This window comes from Mustela putorius, unplaced genomic scaffold (assembly GCF_011764305.1).
Source record: "Mustela putorius furo isolate JIRA1106 unplaced genomic scaffold, ASM1176430v1.1 tig00003867_pilon_pilon_pilon, whole genome shotgun sequence".
Taxonomy (NCBI): domain Eukaryota; kingdom Metazoa; phylum Chordata; class Mammalia; order Carnivora; family Mustelidae; genus Mustela; species Mustela putorius.
Window position 1 is genome coordinate 32418664 of NW_025422019.1, and position 17485 is coordinate 32436148.

The 17485-nt window shown below is 36.7% G+C and overlaps 1 protein-coding gene across 1 annotated transcript in view; it reads right to left on the minus strand.

The window, feature by feature from the left end:
• Positions 1–2755: 2755 nt before the first annotated feature.
• Positions 2756–17485, minus strand: part of ZNF804A (zinc finger protein 804A) — a 284329-nt gene continuing 269599 nt past the window's right edge. Inside the window, exons 3-4 of the mRNA XM_004757844.3 lie at positions 8682–8812; positions 2756–6468 (exon numbers count right to left, since the gene is read on the minus strand). Coding sequence (XP_004757901.2) covers positions 3228–6468; positions 8682–8812 — 3372 coding nt within the window. The 3' untranslated portion in view covers positions 2756–3227. The remainder of the gene's footprint in view (positions 6469–8681; positions 8813–17485) is intronic.

The window sequence follows — 17485 nt, forward strand, 5'->3', positions numbered from 1 at the left end:
TTAAAGGTTTTATTTATTTATTTGACAGAGAGAGAGAGAGACAGAGATCACAAGCAGGCAGAGAAGCAGGCAGAGGCAGAGAGAGAAGCAGGCTCCCCACTGAGCAAGGAGCCCGATGCGGGGCTTGATCCCAGGACCCTGATCATGACCTGAGCTGAAGGCAGTGGCTTAACCCACTGAGCCACCCAGGTGCCCCAAAAGTTTGCATTTTAAAATGTTTCCATGGCAGCAGAGGGCAGGATGGATAGTAGGAACGGGAAATTGAGGAAAGACACATTAATTTATAACACCAAGTAAGCAACTCAGCTTATGGTCTACTAGGACTAGAACGATACAAAGTGTACAGGTAGGAAAAAATTGAGAGAGAATAAAAGTAAGGAAATAGAGCCAAAATGGTTCATTGATTGATTTGATGTAGGCATGACACTCTGGCTTCTGATTTGAAAAAAAGGATTTTGAAAAAAAACCTTTTTTTGTTTGTTTGTTTTTTGTTTTTTATAATGGCATTCTTAGAGTTTAGAAACACAAGACTATGGCCAGGTTTCAGTGGTATCTGTAATAAAGGATCTTGAGTTTGAGTTTTGAGTTCAAATACTTGGCAGATATTCAGATTGAGACATCCTGTGGACAGTCTGATATTGCTATTCAACTCATAAAAGAATTTGGAGATACAACTATATCTATATACCCAAATAGCTAGATACATATGAAAGAGAGAGATGGTAGTTGAAGTTAAGAATGAGTTCCCTTACTGTCATCAAATGTGAATCCGTTTCTTATTTGGCTACAGTTACTTTTCATGTTCAGATTTATTCTATATTCCAAATCATTCATCTCTACAATAACAAATACTATAGCAATGCTTGTAACTAGCAGACTGGAGATGGTGTGTAAGAGATAGTATTGGAATCATTTAAATTTCCCAACATAGAGAGGGTACAGTAATTTATTCCTAGATAGGAACTGGAATTTCAGCTTCAGAATTTATGAACAAGCCATCATCCAGGGCCCAAACCTACTGCCAGTGTATGCCTGTTCTCAAGCCCGACTCTTGCTACCATCAATATGCTCATGCCTAATGGTCCCCTGACCACCTCATTGCATGTTGAGTCTACTCTGACTTAACCTGATTGCTTTGCTCATTGTTGATTTTCACTCCATCAGCTTGACTCACTTGATTCTGGGGTTGATGTTTTCAGAATAAATAACAAGGTTCTCATCATATATCCATTCTGAGTCCTCAATGTATAACAGATGTCCCAACTGTGTAAGCATCTCTGATCAAATATATCAAGTATTCAGATGAATTATGTAGAATCTGAATGATGTTGACATGCTTAACTCTCCTTCATTTCTTCTCCAGCCGTTGATATCCATGAGAACCAATTCATTTATCTGTCAAGTTGAGTTTTAATAGTTTTAACCGACAACTTACCTCCTCAAACTTTTCAGAAATCTCTGTCATCTAACTAATAATTTGACCATAAGCAAGCAAGCATATTCTGTTATGCGTAAGAGTTAAAGCATGCCTGACCATATCATTTAACAAAAAGAAATGGAGGAGAGCAACAGAATTTTGAAGAAAGAAATATAAGGAATGGTAACATGGAGAAAGAAAAATGGGAGACACACACATGCAAATGATGTCTACAGTGAAACTGAGAAGGAAAAGATCAGAGAAAAAAGGACTTAAAGAATAAGAACAGGAGGTAAGAGACGAACATGTTGGGATGAGAGAAGATGACAAAAGAAGAAATTTTCCAAATTTAGTTCCCAATTTTGGAACATGTTTTCTCAGAACATTTGAAATGGAATTGCTTCCCTTACTATTTGTATCCTCCTTGGTCAATATAAAAAGGGCATATGCAGTCTCTCACAACCATTTTTCAGGAAAACATTGAAATCTATTATTATTATGGCAAATAATCAAGAAAGTAAACAACCTAGTGACATTCCTAGTTTTCCTATTGAATAATTCTATTCTTTTGTACATGTAGAAGCTCTTGAGTGAATGATCAGGCAGAGGTCGTTGAGAATAAAGCAGACTCTGGAAGGGTGATGGAAATTTTCTAACAGTTCCTGGGTGATTTGGAAATACGATACAAACATCTCTCTAGATTTGCAGAAGGAAGGGCTATTTATTTACTCTCCTTCCCATTTCCAGATTCTCAATTAAAGAGTATATCCGATACAGATTGTGTTTATGCCATTCTGCCCAAGATGTTATATATGGGGAGTGATTTATTAATTAAACCCATTCCTTAATCCATACCAATATTACTATATACATATATTTCCTGTATCAATTAAAAATAAACATAATACATTCGAGAATTCTGACATACAAAAACGTCGTAAGAATTCATATTGTTTATTTGCTATTTCTTGTCTACTAGTGCTGTTGCACAGTTCCTGAAAGAATACTAGGTACTTGCATATTTTTGAGTTATCCCCCCCTCAATACTAACATTACTTTAACATAATTTCCAGGTTTATTATCTAAAGGGCCAGTTGTTCAAGAAATATAGTAAACTCTGAGTATAAGCAACATTAGAACAAACAGAAAAACAAATGGTCCTGTTATACTTATTCCAAAGGAAGGTATTACAGTTTAAGTATTGATAGAGCTCCAAAGGTAATTTGTTGAGCCTCTGAGACTCAGAGATGCCAATGTACAGAAGAAACAATGTAAATCCAAAACCTACTGTTACTATACATTCCCAGGACAGTGAAAACGAACTAAAACAAAGTTTGATTTACTTAAATACTTAACAAAAATTTATTGCAAGAGATATATTTCACTGAATTTACATTTTCAAGGAACATGGTACAAAACGTAGTGCCATCAGCTTTGTCTAAACATTAAATAGGTGCAAATACACAAAGGTTAAAAAAAAAAACAAGGAGCATACTTTACAACATAAATTACAGTACTATAAATATATTTTATGTACATTATACATACTCTTAAGACACCATCTTAATATACAGCATATATTGTATTGGTTTGCAAACTATTCAGTGCCTTAATAATATTATATATCAGAAACTTAAGAATTTATTTGCATCATTACACTTACAGTAAATGATTTCATATCAATGAGGCCGTATTTTGGCTAGTTTATTTCCACCATTTAAGTAGGAAATTAATTATCCACTTAGATGAGCATTTACGCACATAGCAATCGTTGTCACACGAACATTTTCTCTCCCTCCTATGGCGATGACTAGAAGAGGGGCTGTAGTGGGATGACAGTAGGGTGTGGGGAAAGCAGAGAAGGAAAGAGGGCATGGGGTAAAGATGGGAAAGCCAGATGGCTAGGATGAAGAACCGAAGCTGGGATGATTGGCATCTGAGGAGGAGCAACAAAAGGTGGCTGGTTCCCAGGACAGAGCCGGGGTCCGACCGGTCCTACTGAGATCTGAGGTAAGGATGTTCTGGTGAGAGCCGGAGCTTGGGACAGAAACTGTTGGTGGGGCTGAAGCACTTTGAAGGTCCCCGCGGCCGCGGCGGCTGCGGCGGCGGCCGCGGCGGCCGCGTGCTGCTGCAGAACCGCGTGGTGGAGCGTGGTTACAGAGGTAGAACAGAAGGGCTGCTGCAGAGGCAGAGGCTGCAGAGGTGTGCTAGGGGGTGGGAGAGCCGCTGCGGGAAACGTAAATTTGACCTTGTTGGCCAGCATGTTGGGCGGGAGGATGTGCTGGTAGACCTCACAGGGCAGATTTCGGAATTTCTCGTGGTTTTCTATTGGGATCAGAAGTGCCTGTTCCGGTAAAGCTAAGGGAGCCAGGATTTGCTCCGTGGTTACAAAGGTGTGACCGCTGACGTGTGCTTCCTTGAACGGTAAGGGCGGCTGTGTGTGAAGGATTCCCGAATTAAAACGCAGCCACTCCGCGGGCGCCTCGTTCATCTTTCCTTGCGGGAGGGCCTCCGCCAGTTCGTAATGGCACAGGTGGGATTTCGGTTGTGGCTGCCTCAAGTTCTTTTCAGGGTGAGGCACCTTGAAAGGAATTGGCTTCTCCTGCATATTTATATCCTCACTTCTTTCTTTGTGTTCCAGCAAGGCATTGTCCATTTCTTTTTTCGTTGGGGCGCTGGCTGCGTGGACAGATGTGGCGTGTTCGTGGGAAGTGTCTGCCGAGGTCCCAGAAGTGGTTTCCAGCGCTAAAGGCTCAGTCCCTCCACTGGCTTCAGGAGGAAGGGGGCTGCCCGGGTGCAAAATTTGCTCCTCTTCTCCTTGATCTGTTTGGTCTGAGTTCTTCCCAGGGTTCGCACTGTCTTGTGGTTTTGTTTCCCCTTTTTGGTCTTGGCTTACTAACTCATCCTGGTGACCTAAGGAAGAATTGCCTTTCCTGGGATAATCGGTGTTCTCTCTGAGTTCAAAAGCTTCCATTCCCGTATGGAATCGGCTTCTTTTTCTCCTCCGCTTCCTTTTAGGCCTACAGGGAGCAGAAGCCCGTGGTGGTCTCCAAAACTCCTCTGGTAAATACTTCTGTCGATTTAAGCTTTCATCTGAAGAATAAGAATATGAATGTTGTCTACGTTTTCGATGGAATCTTTCTGATTCGTTAATGAGAGAATTATAACCTCTTTTAACAGCCTGGTTCTGACTCAGGCAGCTCATGTCGTTTTGAAGAACTAGGCATCTGTGATCCTGACTGCAGCTGGACATTTTGGCTTTCCAACTACAGTAAGTTCTGGAGTAAGTTAAATTATGTTTCCCAGAATGTATCATTGTTGGATTGGGTTGTTCATTTAAAACAACCGAGTTCTTTGTACCGTGATTTTTAGAACTGATTGCATCATTACTATTATGTTCAGTGTTCTGGGTTTTACACATTTCTTCATTGTCACTTATGTATATGGATGATGATTTGGGCCTTTTATCAGGTAACTGATGTGAGTCCAATAATTGCTCTGCAGCTAGACAGTGCTTTTCTGAAATTGTTTCCAGTAGATTTTTCCTGGTTATATCAGTGTAACTATTTTCTGATTCCATTTTGAAGCTAATTTCTGATTCTTTGGTTTTCTCCCCATGGTGATGCTGACATAATTTTTTTCTTTTTTTCTTCCTTCTACTTTTATGGAACCAGTGTTCATGAGTATCTTTCAACCTTATTTTGTTATATTTCTCATCTGGAGTATCCTGTTTCATTTGATTTTTGGTAAAGTTGTGTTTTTTTGTTTTTCTGATCCTACAGGAAATATTTCTATTCCTTAGACCCATAGTCTCATTTTTTCCAGAATTACAGTTATTGAAGAGAGTATCATCAACCGGAGGAAGAGTGACTTGGGGGCATTCATTTCTGCTACCTCCAACATCATAATCAATGAGTCCTGCAACAGATGTGTTCTTGCATTCTGAAACTGGTCTCTTGCAAATGTCTTCTCCTTTCTGCTGAAAAGAAAGATCATTTAAGGGCAGCTTATTTTTATATAGATTGTTGTTTAATTTAGTGGCCTTGAAGTCAAAACAGAGAGGATTACAGCTATAGGAAATTGATGGTTGAGTAGTTGTATAAATCAACATTTCTGATGGCCACTGAAGGATTGTGGATCCATCTTTGTTAAGAACCGGTACAAAGGGCTCATATGGTCTTTTGGATAAATCTGGTTTTTTATGTAAGCTTATATTTTCCTCTTCAAAATTTGAAGGGGCCAACATCTCAGGGCCATAATTTTTATTTGCAACTTCAACTGTAGACTCATCATTGTTCTTAACAGCTTCTTCTGTGGTAGCTTGCAAAGATAAGCAATCATTAGCTAAGTCAAGAACTGTGGATTTATTTCCTAACAATTCAGAACTGTTATCACTCGTAATTATGTCTTCATTAATAATAATATCTTCCAGTGGTATTTGATCAGCTAATGGGACTGAATTTTGGCAATTATCTGCATCAGAAGATAGAGGGATTTGAAACTGGCAAAATGAAGGTAATGAAAATGTATCTTTTTCACTAGAAACTTCTTTCATCTCTTGAGTTCGAGCAGTTTCTTTGTCAATGCACATTCCTTCTGGTGGAAGAAAAGAGTTAGCTTTCTCCTCAGAACTCAAAAGCACATCTGTTGGTGAAGATAGTTGAAGATGACAAGCACCAGGCACAAATCTACTTTTTCTGCTAAATCCTTTTTCCACAGAGGCATCATCATTGTATTCAGAGAAGGCTGCAGCTGAGGACTCCAGCTTCACGGAAGCTTTCTTTGGAAATGCAAAAGAAAAGCCAATTTTGTGTCTGTGGATTCCTTGGGCTTGATCCCCAAGTTGGTTATTTTTTGCTGTAATATTTGTACTTTCTGGATCTGCAGCAACAGCGGTAACATCTTTAGTATTCTCTTCACTATGAATTAAAGTATATTTGAAATCTTCCTGGTTATTAACTGCATCCACAACAACTCTTTGGGAAATTTCATTACAATTTTCTTTCACAGTAACAGTTGTTGACTTGAACATGGGGCCACTTCCAGGAGCACTACAAAAAGAAAAGTGTATATTAGATCGGACACTTTTGACAAAAAAATATCCAAACATTTATATTTTAGAAATGTCATTATAAGATTTCTTTTTCAAATTTTAAAATCTTTGTAAGAGAATTACTTTCATATAGCATAGGTCCCTTCCTTAGAGCTACAACTACATTTAGTTATTGTTACTATTTGGGATAACTTGGTCGTGCTGTGTTGAAGTTACTTTCACAGTCGTTAACAGCTGTGTCGAGGACACTCCTGTGCTCTCAACTCATGCTTCCTGATCAAGTTTCTTTAGACTCATGGTCTCTTCAGTGGTATTTTGGAGTATTGTAGAATTGCTAAAGTAAAATTATTTAAATTTGCCAATACTTAATATCATTAATACTATATGGAGAATATGAACAAAGGTTAAAAACTTATGACTTCAGAAGGGCTGGGGATTCAGTTCAATAATTCAATCCAGCCAGTATTTACTGAAGTCTACCCCAGGCCAAGGAGAATGTTGCAGTGCAAAACTAACTAAGAGATAATACTAACTTCAGAAATTTTTTTAGACTTGTTATTCTTAATATTTAAAAATTACCCTGAAGTTAAAAATAATATCATAATATATAGTAAGTATAGGACAAATGATTACTTAAGATATAATTTCTATTTGTCATTGCAGTACACCGTAAATAGTGGGTTCTTAATACAAAGAAGATACTATACTGTCTGGCATATAAAAAAGGGGCTACCTGAATATCATCTTTACTGAAACAGAATCACGGTGTGCAGAATTTTCCATTCTATTAAAGTTAGTTTCTTAAAAGTTATAAATGCCCCATAATTTTTTTAGCTGAATATTTTCTTTACCTAATCTTTAACACAATGGGCTGTTTCGCTACCATATTTGATATTAAGAAAAAATACTGTTTTATACTTTGCACATCTTTAGAGGCCCCAAATTAAAGGGAAAAGTGTGGTGTGTGTACCATGAAATATGTACTATTGTTGAAGAAAGTAATTTAGATAAGAAGTTTTGCTTATTTTTTCTTTTTTTAAAAGTTTTTATTCATTTGTTTGAGAGAGAGAGAGAGAGCACAAGCAAGACAGCACAAGCAGGGGACAACAGAGGGAGAGGAAGAAGGAGAAGCAGGCTCCCCACTGAACAGGGAGCCCAATGCAAGCCTGTATCTCAGGACCTGGGATCATGACCTGAGCTGAAAGCAGTTGCTTAACCATCTGAGCCACCCGGGGGCCCCAGTTTTGCTTCTTTTTGTGCATATCTTACTATCAACTCTAGTTTTCTCAATGTATTAGAATTTTACATCTACATTGGAATGCTACTTTAGGACTTTAAAGTGCATAGGCCCTATGATTCTCTATAACATTAACTTGCACTTGTATAATTTTTCACTTATTACCACAGAGAGTAAAAATAAATGATTGGTATGATTGAATAGCAGTTGTGTTTGTTTGTAAGTTTCCCAGAGGATTCAAAATACATTTAAATTTTGATTTTTCCAAACTTGACATCCCAAAGAATGTTATGATATGGCAATATATTCTCTATCACTTGTCTTGGGATAGGTGGAGAAAACACTCTAAAAAGCTATCTCCTTTTTATAACAGTTTCTTGGCCTGAATTATAAATTCTGAATTGTAACACTATAGCTGTTCACTGTTAGAAACAGGTCAAAGTAACAGAGTTTTGAACTTCTAACAGTTGTAACTTTATTCACAGTGAAATTAATTTTGACTTGACTCTGAATTTTATAAGGTCTTCCTAACTTTTATTTATTTTTTTTTTTTGTAGAAGATACTTTCAAATAAAAGTTCCCCAAATTTTCATTTAAAAAAAATTTTTCCTCTTAAAACTCCTTTTTGAACAAGGTCATGAGATGGTGCTCTGTTCTCTTCTTCAATCAAGTATTTAGAATTTCCAGTAAGAAACAGAATGGTTTTCAGCTAAGTGCAAATATCAGAGTAACATGAAATTAACTTTTTTGAAAAGTAAAATTATAGGAATATTTTTTTTATTGAAATGTGCAATAAACAGTTGTTTGCATAAAATTCAAATGACTGTCTACAGCTCACAGGAAGTCATGAAAATGTGACTATCTTATTCTGGGAACAGAAATAAATAGGATTGTGCCCTTTATTCCTATGTCCTTTTTTTTTTTTTTTTGGTCATTATGCTTTAAGAAAACTTAAGATTTCATAGCACACTCACCACACAGTTTCCTTTCTTAGCTCGGCCAGCTTGTGCAGGCGTTGGAGTGCTTTTTCCTGTTTTCTTTCATCTTTCCTGGATTTAGATGCTACATTTCGAGCAAATTCCCTTTGTTTCAGTTCTTTGAGCCTCTATTAAGAAATATGGAAATGATTAGTGGTATTTGGCTCTATGGCAATGTTAAAACTATTATTATTATTCTTGGAATTTTCCAGTACATTATCTTTGACCTCATCTAAGGAAAATACATTTGTGCCAATTCACTTCTAGTAAAAATATTTTTTGTATCTTTGGCTTGTGAAAATGCCAAAGAATGTTATTACATTATATTAAGGATATAGCTAAGCCTTAGCTAAATTGAAATTGAAAACTTTCATCTCTGCTTACTGATTTTTCTGCCAAGATTCTGTGCCTAATTCACGTGGAAGTGTTGGAGCCTTGTAAACTCCTAATTTTCAAACAAATTTAATTAGCTTGTATGTTTCAATTATATATCATAAAATTCATCATTTTGATATGCTGCATATTAGAAAGGTATCTGGCCCTTTTCACATTTTCTAAGAAGAATAAATGTTTTATGTTAATCAATAAGGCATATAAACTCTATTTATGCAATTTAAAACAATCTCTCCTTTCAAACATCAGCACATTCCCCAAGTAATTCAAGATCTGGGAAGAAAAGTGATAGTGATTTTTAGAAATTCTTTTTACACTGGGCATATTTTTCATTTGTAATAAAGGAGTTCATTTTGGGGAGGTTAAAAGCATTTTGGCCAGAAAAAGAGAATGTCAACTTGAATAGAATTGATAAATAGACATGTTTGTGGCATGATTTAAGAGACACCATAGTGGTCCCATGCCTCAAATATTTTCACTATAGTCTTCCAGAGATAGAGTATATAGTTATTAAAAATAATTAAAGTAATATTATTTTTCTCATGAAGACTTATGGTGTTATGCATTTGTGATATGTCAGAGTCTTTGAGTAGGACTCTAAGATAATAAAGCATACACAAATTACATTTTTATGAAGTGATTGAATAAAGTCTTAATAAATGTCTTATACATATACACTGGTATATGCCAGGGGCTTAAAACAATGCCTGGTATATGAAATGCCTGATTAATAAATAAGTGTTGGTTTATATGTGAATCACTTAGATCCTCCAAATTGGGAAATTTCTGGCCTCTAAAAAAGTTAGTCATACTGATGAAATAATGTCAGACCCCTGGTGATCTTGAATTATATCTACTTAATTTCACTTACACAGAACCATAGCTTAAGCTTCAAGTAATTTCTAATATTTGAACTAATCGGATTTATATAAGGTGTGTATATATGTATATACATAAGATTATTCCAGATTAAAGAATAATTATTTTAAAATACTATAGAATATTGATCATGAAAAAAATCTAGAATTTGAGTATAATAGGGCAAAAATGTTTTAACTCTAAATTTTAGGTATTCATAATCTTGGTCAGCTCCATTTCCTAAAACTTTGAAGTCATAGCAAGCAAGACTTATTCAAAGATAATTATTGAGCACTAGCTCTGTTAAATAGCTGTTAAATGGCTGGGATTTAAGAAAAATATTAAACAAAATGTCTTTATCTTTATATGGTTTGTGTCCATGTGTCTGTGAGTGTGTAAGTATATGTGAGTATTTGTGTATATGTGTTTTTTGGAAATAAAAGAACAAATACAGGAAGAGATAACAGCAGTCATTGATTTAGGTATTTTTACTGTGCAATGTAAGGACAGAAGAGGGGTGCCCAAAAAATCCCAAGAAGGTTACCTGGGAAAAGTGATATCTGATTTGGATCTTCAAGGATATAAAAAAACACGAAGAAGAAGGGTTGGATGTTGGAGGAGAGATAATAGTTCAGGGAAATTTTATGTAAATGTAGAAAATAGGAGCATGCATATACCAAAAAAAAAAAAAAATGCAAAAAGAGAGAAATATGGTTAAAGAAGATTGTGTGTGTAGAAGTGATGAGAATTGATGAATTATAATATCTAACCAAACCAAACCTGTCTATCACATTATGAAATGTGACTGGAGGAAACACTGAAGGATTTTAAACAATGCAGTGCTACAATGGGATTTTCATTTTGTCAAGAACCATTTGTCATCAGTGTGCATGAAATTTTGCCGTGGAACAATTTTAAAGATAAGGGGATGCATAGGTAGGATACTATAGTAGTTTAGGTAAGGAACACTAAGAACCTTTTCTATGGCAGTTGCAGTAGGAAAAAAAAAACTAGAATTGGTGACTTATTTGATGTGCATAATTGAGTGGCCTAAAGGGTATTACCTTTACTGAGAAATACTACTTGCCATTTCAAGAAAGAGGCATTCAATCAAGAGAGGGTTTGTGTGCTAGGAGGAGGATGCTAACAGAGAATTTGAAAGAAAATAGAAACAATTCTCTAAATATTTAAAGAATCAAAGTGTCAAATGAAATAAAGCAAAAAAAAAAAAAAGTTGAAATATCAGTGTAAGAATGTTCAGAAGATTTTTAACTCTTATTTTTAAATAATGATATTTTAACAAATTGAGATAGTTTATTTCCTACATGATCCTTTGGGAGACAGCAGATGACAAACAAGAAAGTTAGACTGGACTATTTTTATTAAAATCTCTAGGATACAAATTAATTTCTATTACATATAGGTATATAGATAGTAAATTAAAAATATAATGTTTCTGACATAAGGCAAGCTTTTTTTTTTTAAGATTTTATTTATTTATTTGACAGAGAGAGATCACAAGTAGGCAGAGAGGCAGGTAGAGAGAGGGGCTGGGGGAACCAGGCTCCCCATGGAGCAGAGATCCCAAGAACTCTGAGATCGTGACCTGAGAGGAAGGCAGAGGCTTTAACCCACTGAGCCACCAAGGTGCCCCAAGGCAAGCTTCTCTAAAGCAAGTATATGAAATGCCAAGAGTTTCCTATTGTTTCAGATTAACCATTATGATTTAAATTAACCAGTTTCTATTGACATAGTAGTTAAAGATCAAGGAGTCCTTCAATTACCAAATGCCAGTACCATTGTGTTTACTGTGAGTGAGTGAGTGATTGATGTGGCTGGAATCAGACTCTGGATGTGCATTTAGAGAACTGTGTATATTTAGAATGTAAATGTTGCTTTAGTCTTATAGAGGTTGTCAAGATACACCAAACTACATTCAAGTGTCCCTACTGATGTCAGTCTCCTTCTGTGGACAAATAATTCTCTTATCTCAGTGATGTGATATCAAGATAAACGAGCTTGCCTAACATTGATGGTCTAGCCACAGGGCTTATAGGCCAAATACTTTGGTTAGTTTTAGGCTAGAATTTATCAGCCTTGATAACTTTCTTGGATTTTCCTATAGCAAAAATAAACTCTTATATCATATTTTCTATCTTGTAGAGTAATTTTGAAAGGTAAATAATAGAAACTGAGTAAATGCTTTTGAGAATGCCAGCTGGAAAGAAAACTTAAGTTCAAGTTCATACAAAGAAATATACAAGATAATACCTGTGAGACTTATAGAAATATCAATGCTATTTCAAAAGTTCCCTGAACAATTTATTGAAAGTCACTCAAAAGAAATTCTTAGTGATAAATGTCAGGACAGAGATGACAGACAGTAAGAATTAGAAAATTAGAAGAATATTAAAAAGAATTTGTGGGAAGATATGGTCTAGCCCCAGCATTATAAAACAAATTACAATGTACACTGGCATATGATTCTATGTTTTGGAAATATACAAATAGAGAAAAACAGAATCAATATCTTTTGGTAATACTATCTCAGAGGGTTTAGTCTACTTTTCACTGATTTACTTCTATTCGTCTATAAAGAACCAAAATGTTGTAAGGACAACACAGGTCATTGATCCTCAGATATGGTCTCAGGAAACTCATGGAATTGGATGGGTGGGAAAGTTATGATTCTGGCCTCAAGTTAGTGGTGGTGTTTTCAGAGACTGGCAAAACTTTAAACAATGTGAGTGCTGTGAAGTGTGTAAACCTGGCGATTCACAGACCTGTACCCCTGGGGCTAATAATACATTATATGTTAATTAAAAAAAAAATTTAAACAATGTGAGAAAAAGTGATAGAAAAAGAGAGAGAGGAAGAGAGAACTATTTAGATAACTCATCATTTTGTGCTTGGCATTTAAGTAAATTACACTGTTTTATGATTGCAAACCAAACTTCCATGAATATACTCATATTTTGTACACTTGTCTAATTGCATCCAAAAATCGGTTCCCACAAACAAAACTGTTGGAATAAAAGATATGCATTTGCACTTTTTGAGGTTTTCTAAGCTGCTCTTCCCAACTTTAAACTATTTTTGTACTCCTCTAAATTGCATATAAGAGTATACATCATATCCAATATTGGGTAGCATCACTCTTAATTCATTTAATTAATAGGCAACAAATAATATATCCTTAGTGTTTTGCCTATAATTCTTTTGTTTCCTAGGGAAGCTGGACTATTTTTATATACATATTAGCCACCCATATTTCATCTAGAATTGATATTGTTCCTTAAAATTTATTAAGCAATATTGCATATGTTACTTTGCTTGGGTCTGAAAATAAACATATAAACAAACATGGTGAAAATTATGATCTGTATTTAGAGAAAGCAAAACTGAAGCTGAGCAGATTTTAGAGACTAGTCCAGAATCGCATGGTAGAACCAGGACTGGAATCATGATTTCCTGGAACATTTCTTATGATTTATCTCCTATATTTATGCCGCTCTATGGTTTTCAAGCTGTGCTTTTAGGTTGGGCTGACTTGGCTGCGAGGCTTATAACCATTTATCTCTCAGCAAGTATTAATTGAGTGTACACTACGTGTCAGCTGTTATTCTAAGCACAGTCGATACATCTGTGACAGAAGAAAAAAAGCCTGTTTGTTTCTTGAAATGTTTATGAGAGTTGAAAAAGACATACTAAGACATATATAAATAAGTTAGTTGTATACTTCAGGACACAGTGAAAATTCGGTGGGAGAAACAAAGTTAAACAGAGTTCATGCAGCAAGGGGAGAGATACTAACTTACAACACAGTGATGAGGGAAGGATTTCTATTAGCTGACTTTTCTGTTTCTGTTTAACAATGACCATAAACTTAGTGGCTTAAAATAGCACAGATTTATTATTTCACAGCTTCTGTAGGTCAGTAGGCTTTGCTCAATCAAGGTGTTGGCCAGGCTGCATTCTCATCTGCAGGCTTGTCTTGGAAAAAATAATCTCCCAAACTCCTGGAAGTTGTTGGTAGAATCCATTTCCTGTGGTGGTAGGATAGAGAGCCCCGGCTTCCTATAACCTGGCAGTCACAGCCATTCTCAGCAACTGGAGCTGCCAGGAGTTTCTTGCCCCGTGACCCACTCACAAGCTATCTTACAATATGGCAGTTCTTCACCATCAGCAAGGAAGAGTCTCCATTCTGCTGAGACTGAGTCTTTTTAATTTTTATTTTTTTTAAGATTTTGTTTATTTATTTGACAGGGACAGAGACAGTGAGGGACAGAACACAAGCAGGGAAAGTGAGAGAGGGAGAAGCAGGCTTCCCATTGAGCAGGGAGCCCAACGTGGGGCTCAATCCCAGGACTCTGGGATCATGACCTGAGTTGAAGGCAGACACTTAACCACTGAGCCACACAGGCACCCCGAGACTGAATCTTATATAACACAATCTATATAAAGCAACCTAATTAATGGAGTTTTTTTCCCCCTATTTTATCAGTTAGAAACAAATCACGGCTTCTATCCACATTCAAGTAAAGACTAAATGGGGGTCAACTCAGGGTGTGTCCCTCATAGAAGGTGTGTCTCCTCATTGAGAAGGTGATATTTGAGTAAAGACTGTGCTCTCCTCACACAGAGTAAAAGGAGTAGTGAAGTGCAGATTATTTTGTTTTGATTACTGTTCCTAGCTGTGTGTTAGCACTGACATTCCTTAGCTGCAAGTTTATAAAGGGTGGGAAAAGAATGATCTGAACCACAACACTAGGCAAGTGACCAATGATAGAGGAGGAAAAAAGTCAGGTGTAGTTTCCAGATAGTTCTTCACTATATGCAGTCACCACCCAAAGTGGAAAGTGCAGCATCACTGCTTGAGGGACATCCCTCAAGGAGAGTGATGAAAGGAAATCCTCCCAGTGTACAAACTTTGAATCAGTGTTGTTTATTTTTATTGGGAGGAGAAATGGCCAGAAGAGATATACTGATCCATGGGCTGTGGCCCATAGGTTGGCTGGATAATTAGAAACTTGGGAGGAACATAACTGAAAAATTAGTGACAAGGAGGTCTGGGGAAAGGTATGTGGCTAGATCCCTTTGAATGGTCTAAGAATCTGAAGATATTTGTGTCCTGTGTGAATGCTCCACAAAGGATCACCTCAGTAGAAGACGATTTTTACATTAATGTAGATAGGATAACCTGTTCTGTGAATACCACACAGTCTGTCTCCTCAACCACCCCTGTCGCTGCCCAATGAGCTCATGAACAAAGTGGCTATGGGGCATGGATGGTGGTTATACATGGGGTCAGCAATATGGACTTCCACTCAGCAAAGATGACTTGTCTATAGCTACCTCTGAGTGCCTTAACTGCCAGGAACAGAACTCAATAATGAGCCAAAATGAATGAACAACAACAACAACAACAACAATAACAAAAACCCCAAATAGAAACATACTCATAAATACAGAGAACAAACTCGTTGTTATCAGAGAGGAGGTGGGTGAGATAATAGGTAAAGGAAATTAAGAGGTACACACTACCAGTTGTAAAATATAATTAGTCACAAGAGTGTAAGTCCAGCATAGGGAATATTGTCAACAACATTATAATAACTTTGTATGGTGACAGATGGTAACTAGACTTAATCATGGTGATCATTTTATAACATTGAATCATTACACTGCATACCTGAAACTAATATAATATTGTATGCCAACTTCAATTAAAAAATTTTTAAAGAGAAATAAAGAGTGGAAACAAAACAAATTAAAAACAGTGAGCCCTCAATATGGTACTGTTTTCCCAGGGGTGATCAGCCAATTCCCTCATGGCAGGTTGATTAAATTGGGACAGCTTCCTTCATGAAAATGGCAGTCTTTTGTTCTTCCTCTAGATATGGACCTGTCATTTCTCCATGCAATGCTTCTGCCAAAACTATAGTCCGTGGACTTACAAAATGCCTCATTTACAATCATTTGTAAACTACCCAGCTTGTTTTTGATCAATGAACTCACTTCACCACAAATATAGAGTGACAATGGGCCTATGTTCATATAACTCATTGATCTTATTGTGCTCCCTACCACCCTGAAGTAGTTTATTTGATAGAATGGTGGAATGGCCTTTTGAAGATTCCGTCATAGCTCTTTCTAGGCAACAATACCTTGAATGGCTGGAGCACCGTTATCTAGGATGCTCTGAATGAGTATCCAACATATGGTGATGTTCTTTTCATAACTAGATTGAAAGGTTAAAAATCAGGGTGTACGAATAGGGATGGTACCACTCAACCCTTTAGGAATGAAAGTTTGGGTCACTTCACAGGAGAAAGAACCATAACCAGCTGATGTGCTTGCTGAAGGCAAAGGGAATAGGAGGTGGAAGAAGGCAGATATAAATACCAACAACAACATGAGACTAGTTACAGAAGTGAAGACTGTAATTGTCATGGGCATTTATGAATATATATACTCTTTATTTTCTTTCCTCCTTTATCTTCTTATTATATAACATAAGATGTATCAAATTTACACCATAGTATTTAAATACTAACTTTACATCATAGTATTAAAATTCTAGGATATCAACGAGAAAAGTGAACACCACCCACCCAACCACTCTGCATCCTCCTCTGAGGCCTGAATGTGTTTTTGGTTGTAGACAGCATAGTTGAATCATGTTAGGAAGCATCTGACCTGTAAAGAGTGCCTATGGGTGAGAAGTTGATGAGGAGTGGACTTGTGATGGTTAATAGTATGTGTCAACAAGGCTTGGCCATATATTTGATCAACTATTTGGTCAATATTTGGTCAAAGCCAAGTATTTGGTCACATGTCCTGGTGTCACTGTGAAATAACTTTTTGAATAAGATTAACATTTAAATCAGATGAGTAATCAGATTTATTCATTAAATCCTAGCAAAGCAGATTACCTTCCATAATTCATTCAATCAGCTAAAGGTTTTGTTTGTTTGTTTGTTTGTTTTTAGATTTTATTTATTTGACAGACAGAGATCACAAGTAGGCAGAGAGGCAAGCAGAGAGAGAGGAGGAAGCAGGCTTCCCACCAAGCAGAGAGCCTGATGTGGGGCTCAATCCCAGAACCCTGGGATCATGACCCGAGCCGAAGGCAGAGGCTTCAACCCACTGAGCCACCCAGGTGCCCCAGCTAAAGGTTTTAATAGCTAAGACTGAAGTCCTTGGAGATGAAAGAATACCTCCAGACAGCCTTTGGACTTGAGACTACATCAGCTCTTTCCTGGTGTTCCGGGCTGGTGGTCTGCCCTGCTAACTTTGGACTTGATTTCACCCACAACTGTGTGAGTGAATTCTTTAAAATCTCTCCTTGTCATTTATCTATCTATGTATTTATCTATCTATCTATCTATCATCTATCTACCTCTCTCTCTCTCTCTCCCCCCACATATATAAATACACACATAGTTCTGTTTCTCTGGAGAACCCTGATTAATACAGTTTTTCACCAGAGAGTAGTCTAGCTGTGATGTCTGTGGTAAACCTTGCAAACTGCCTTCCCTTTATCAATT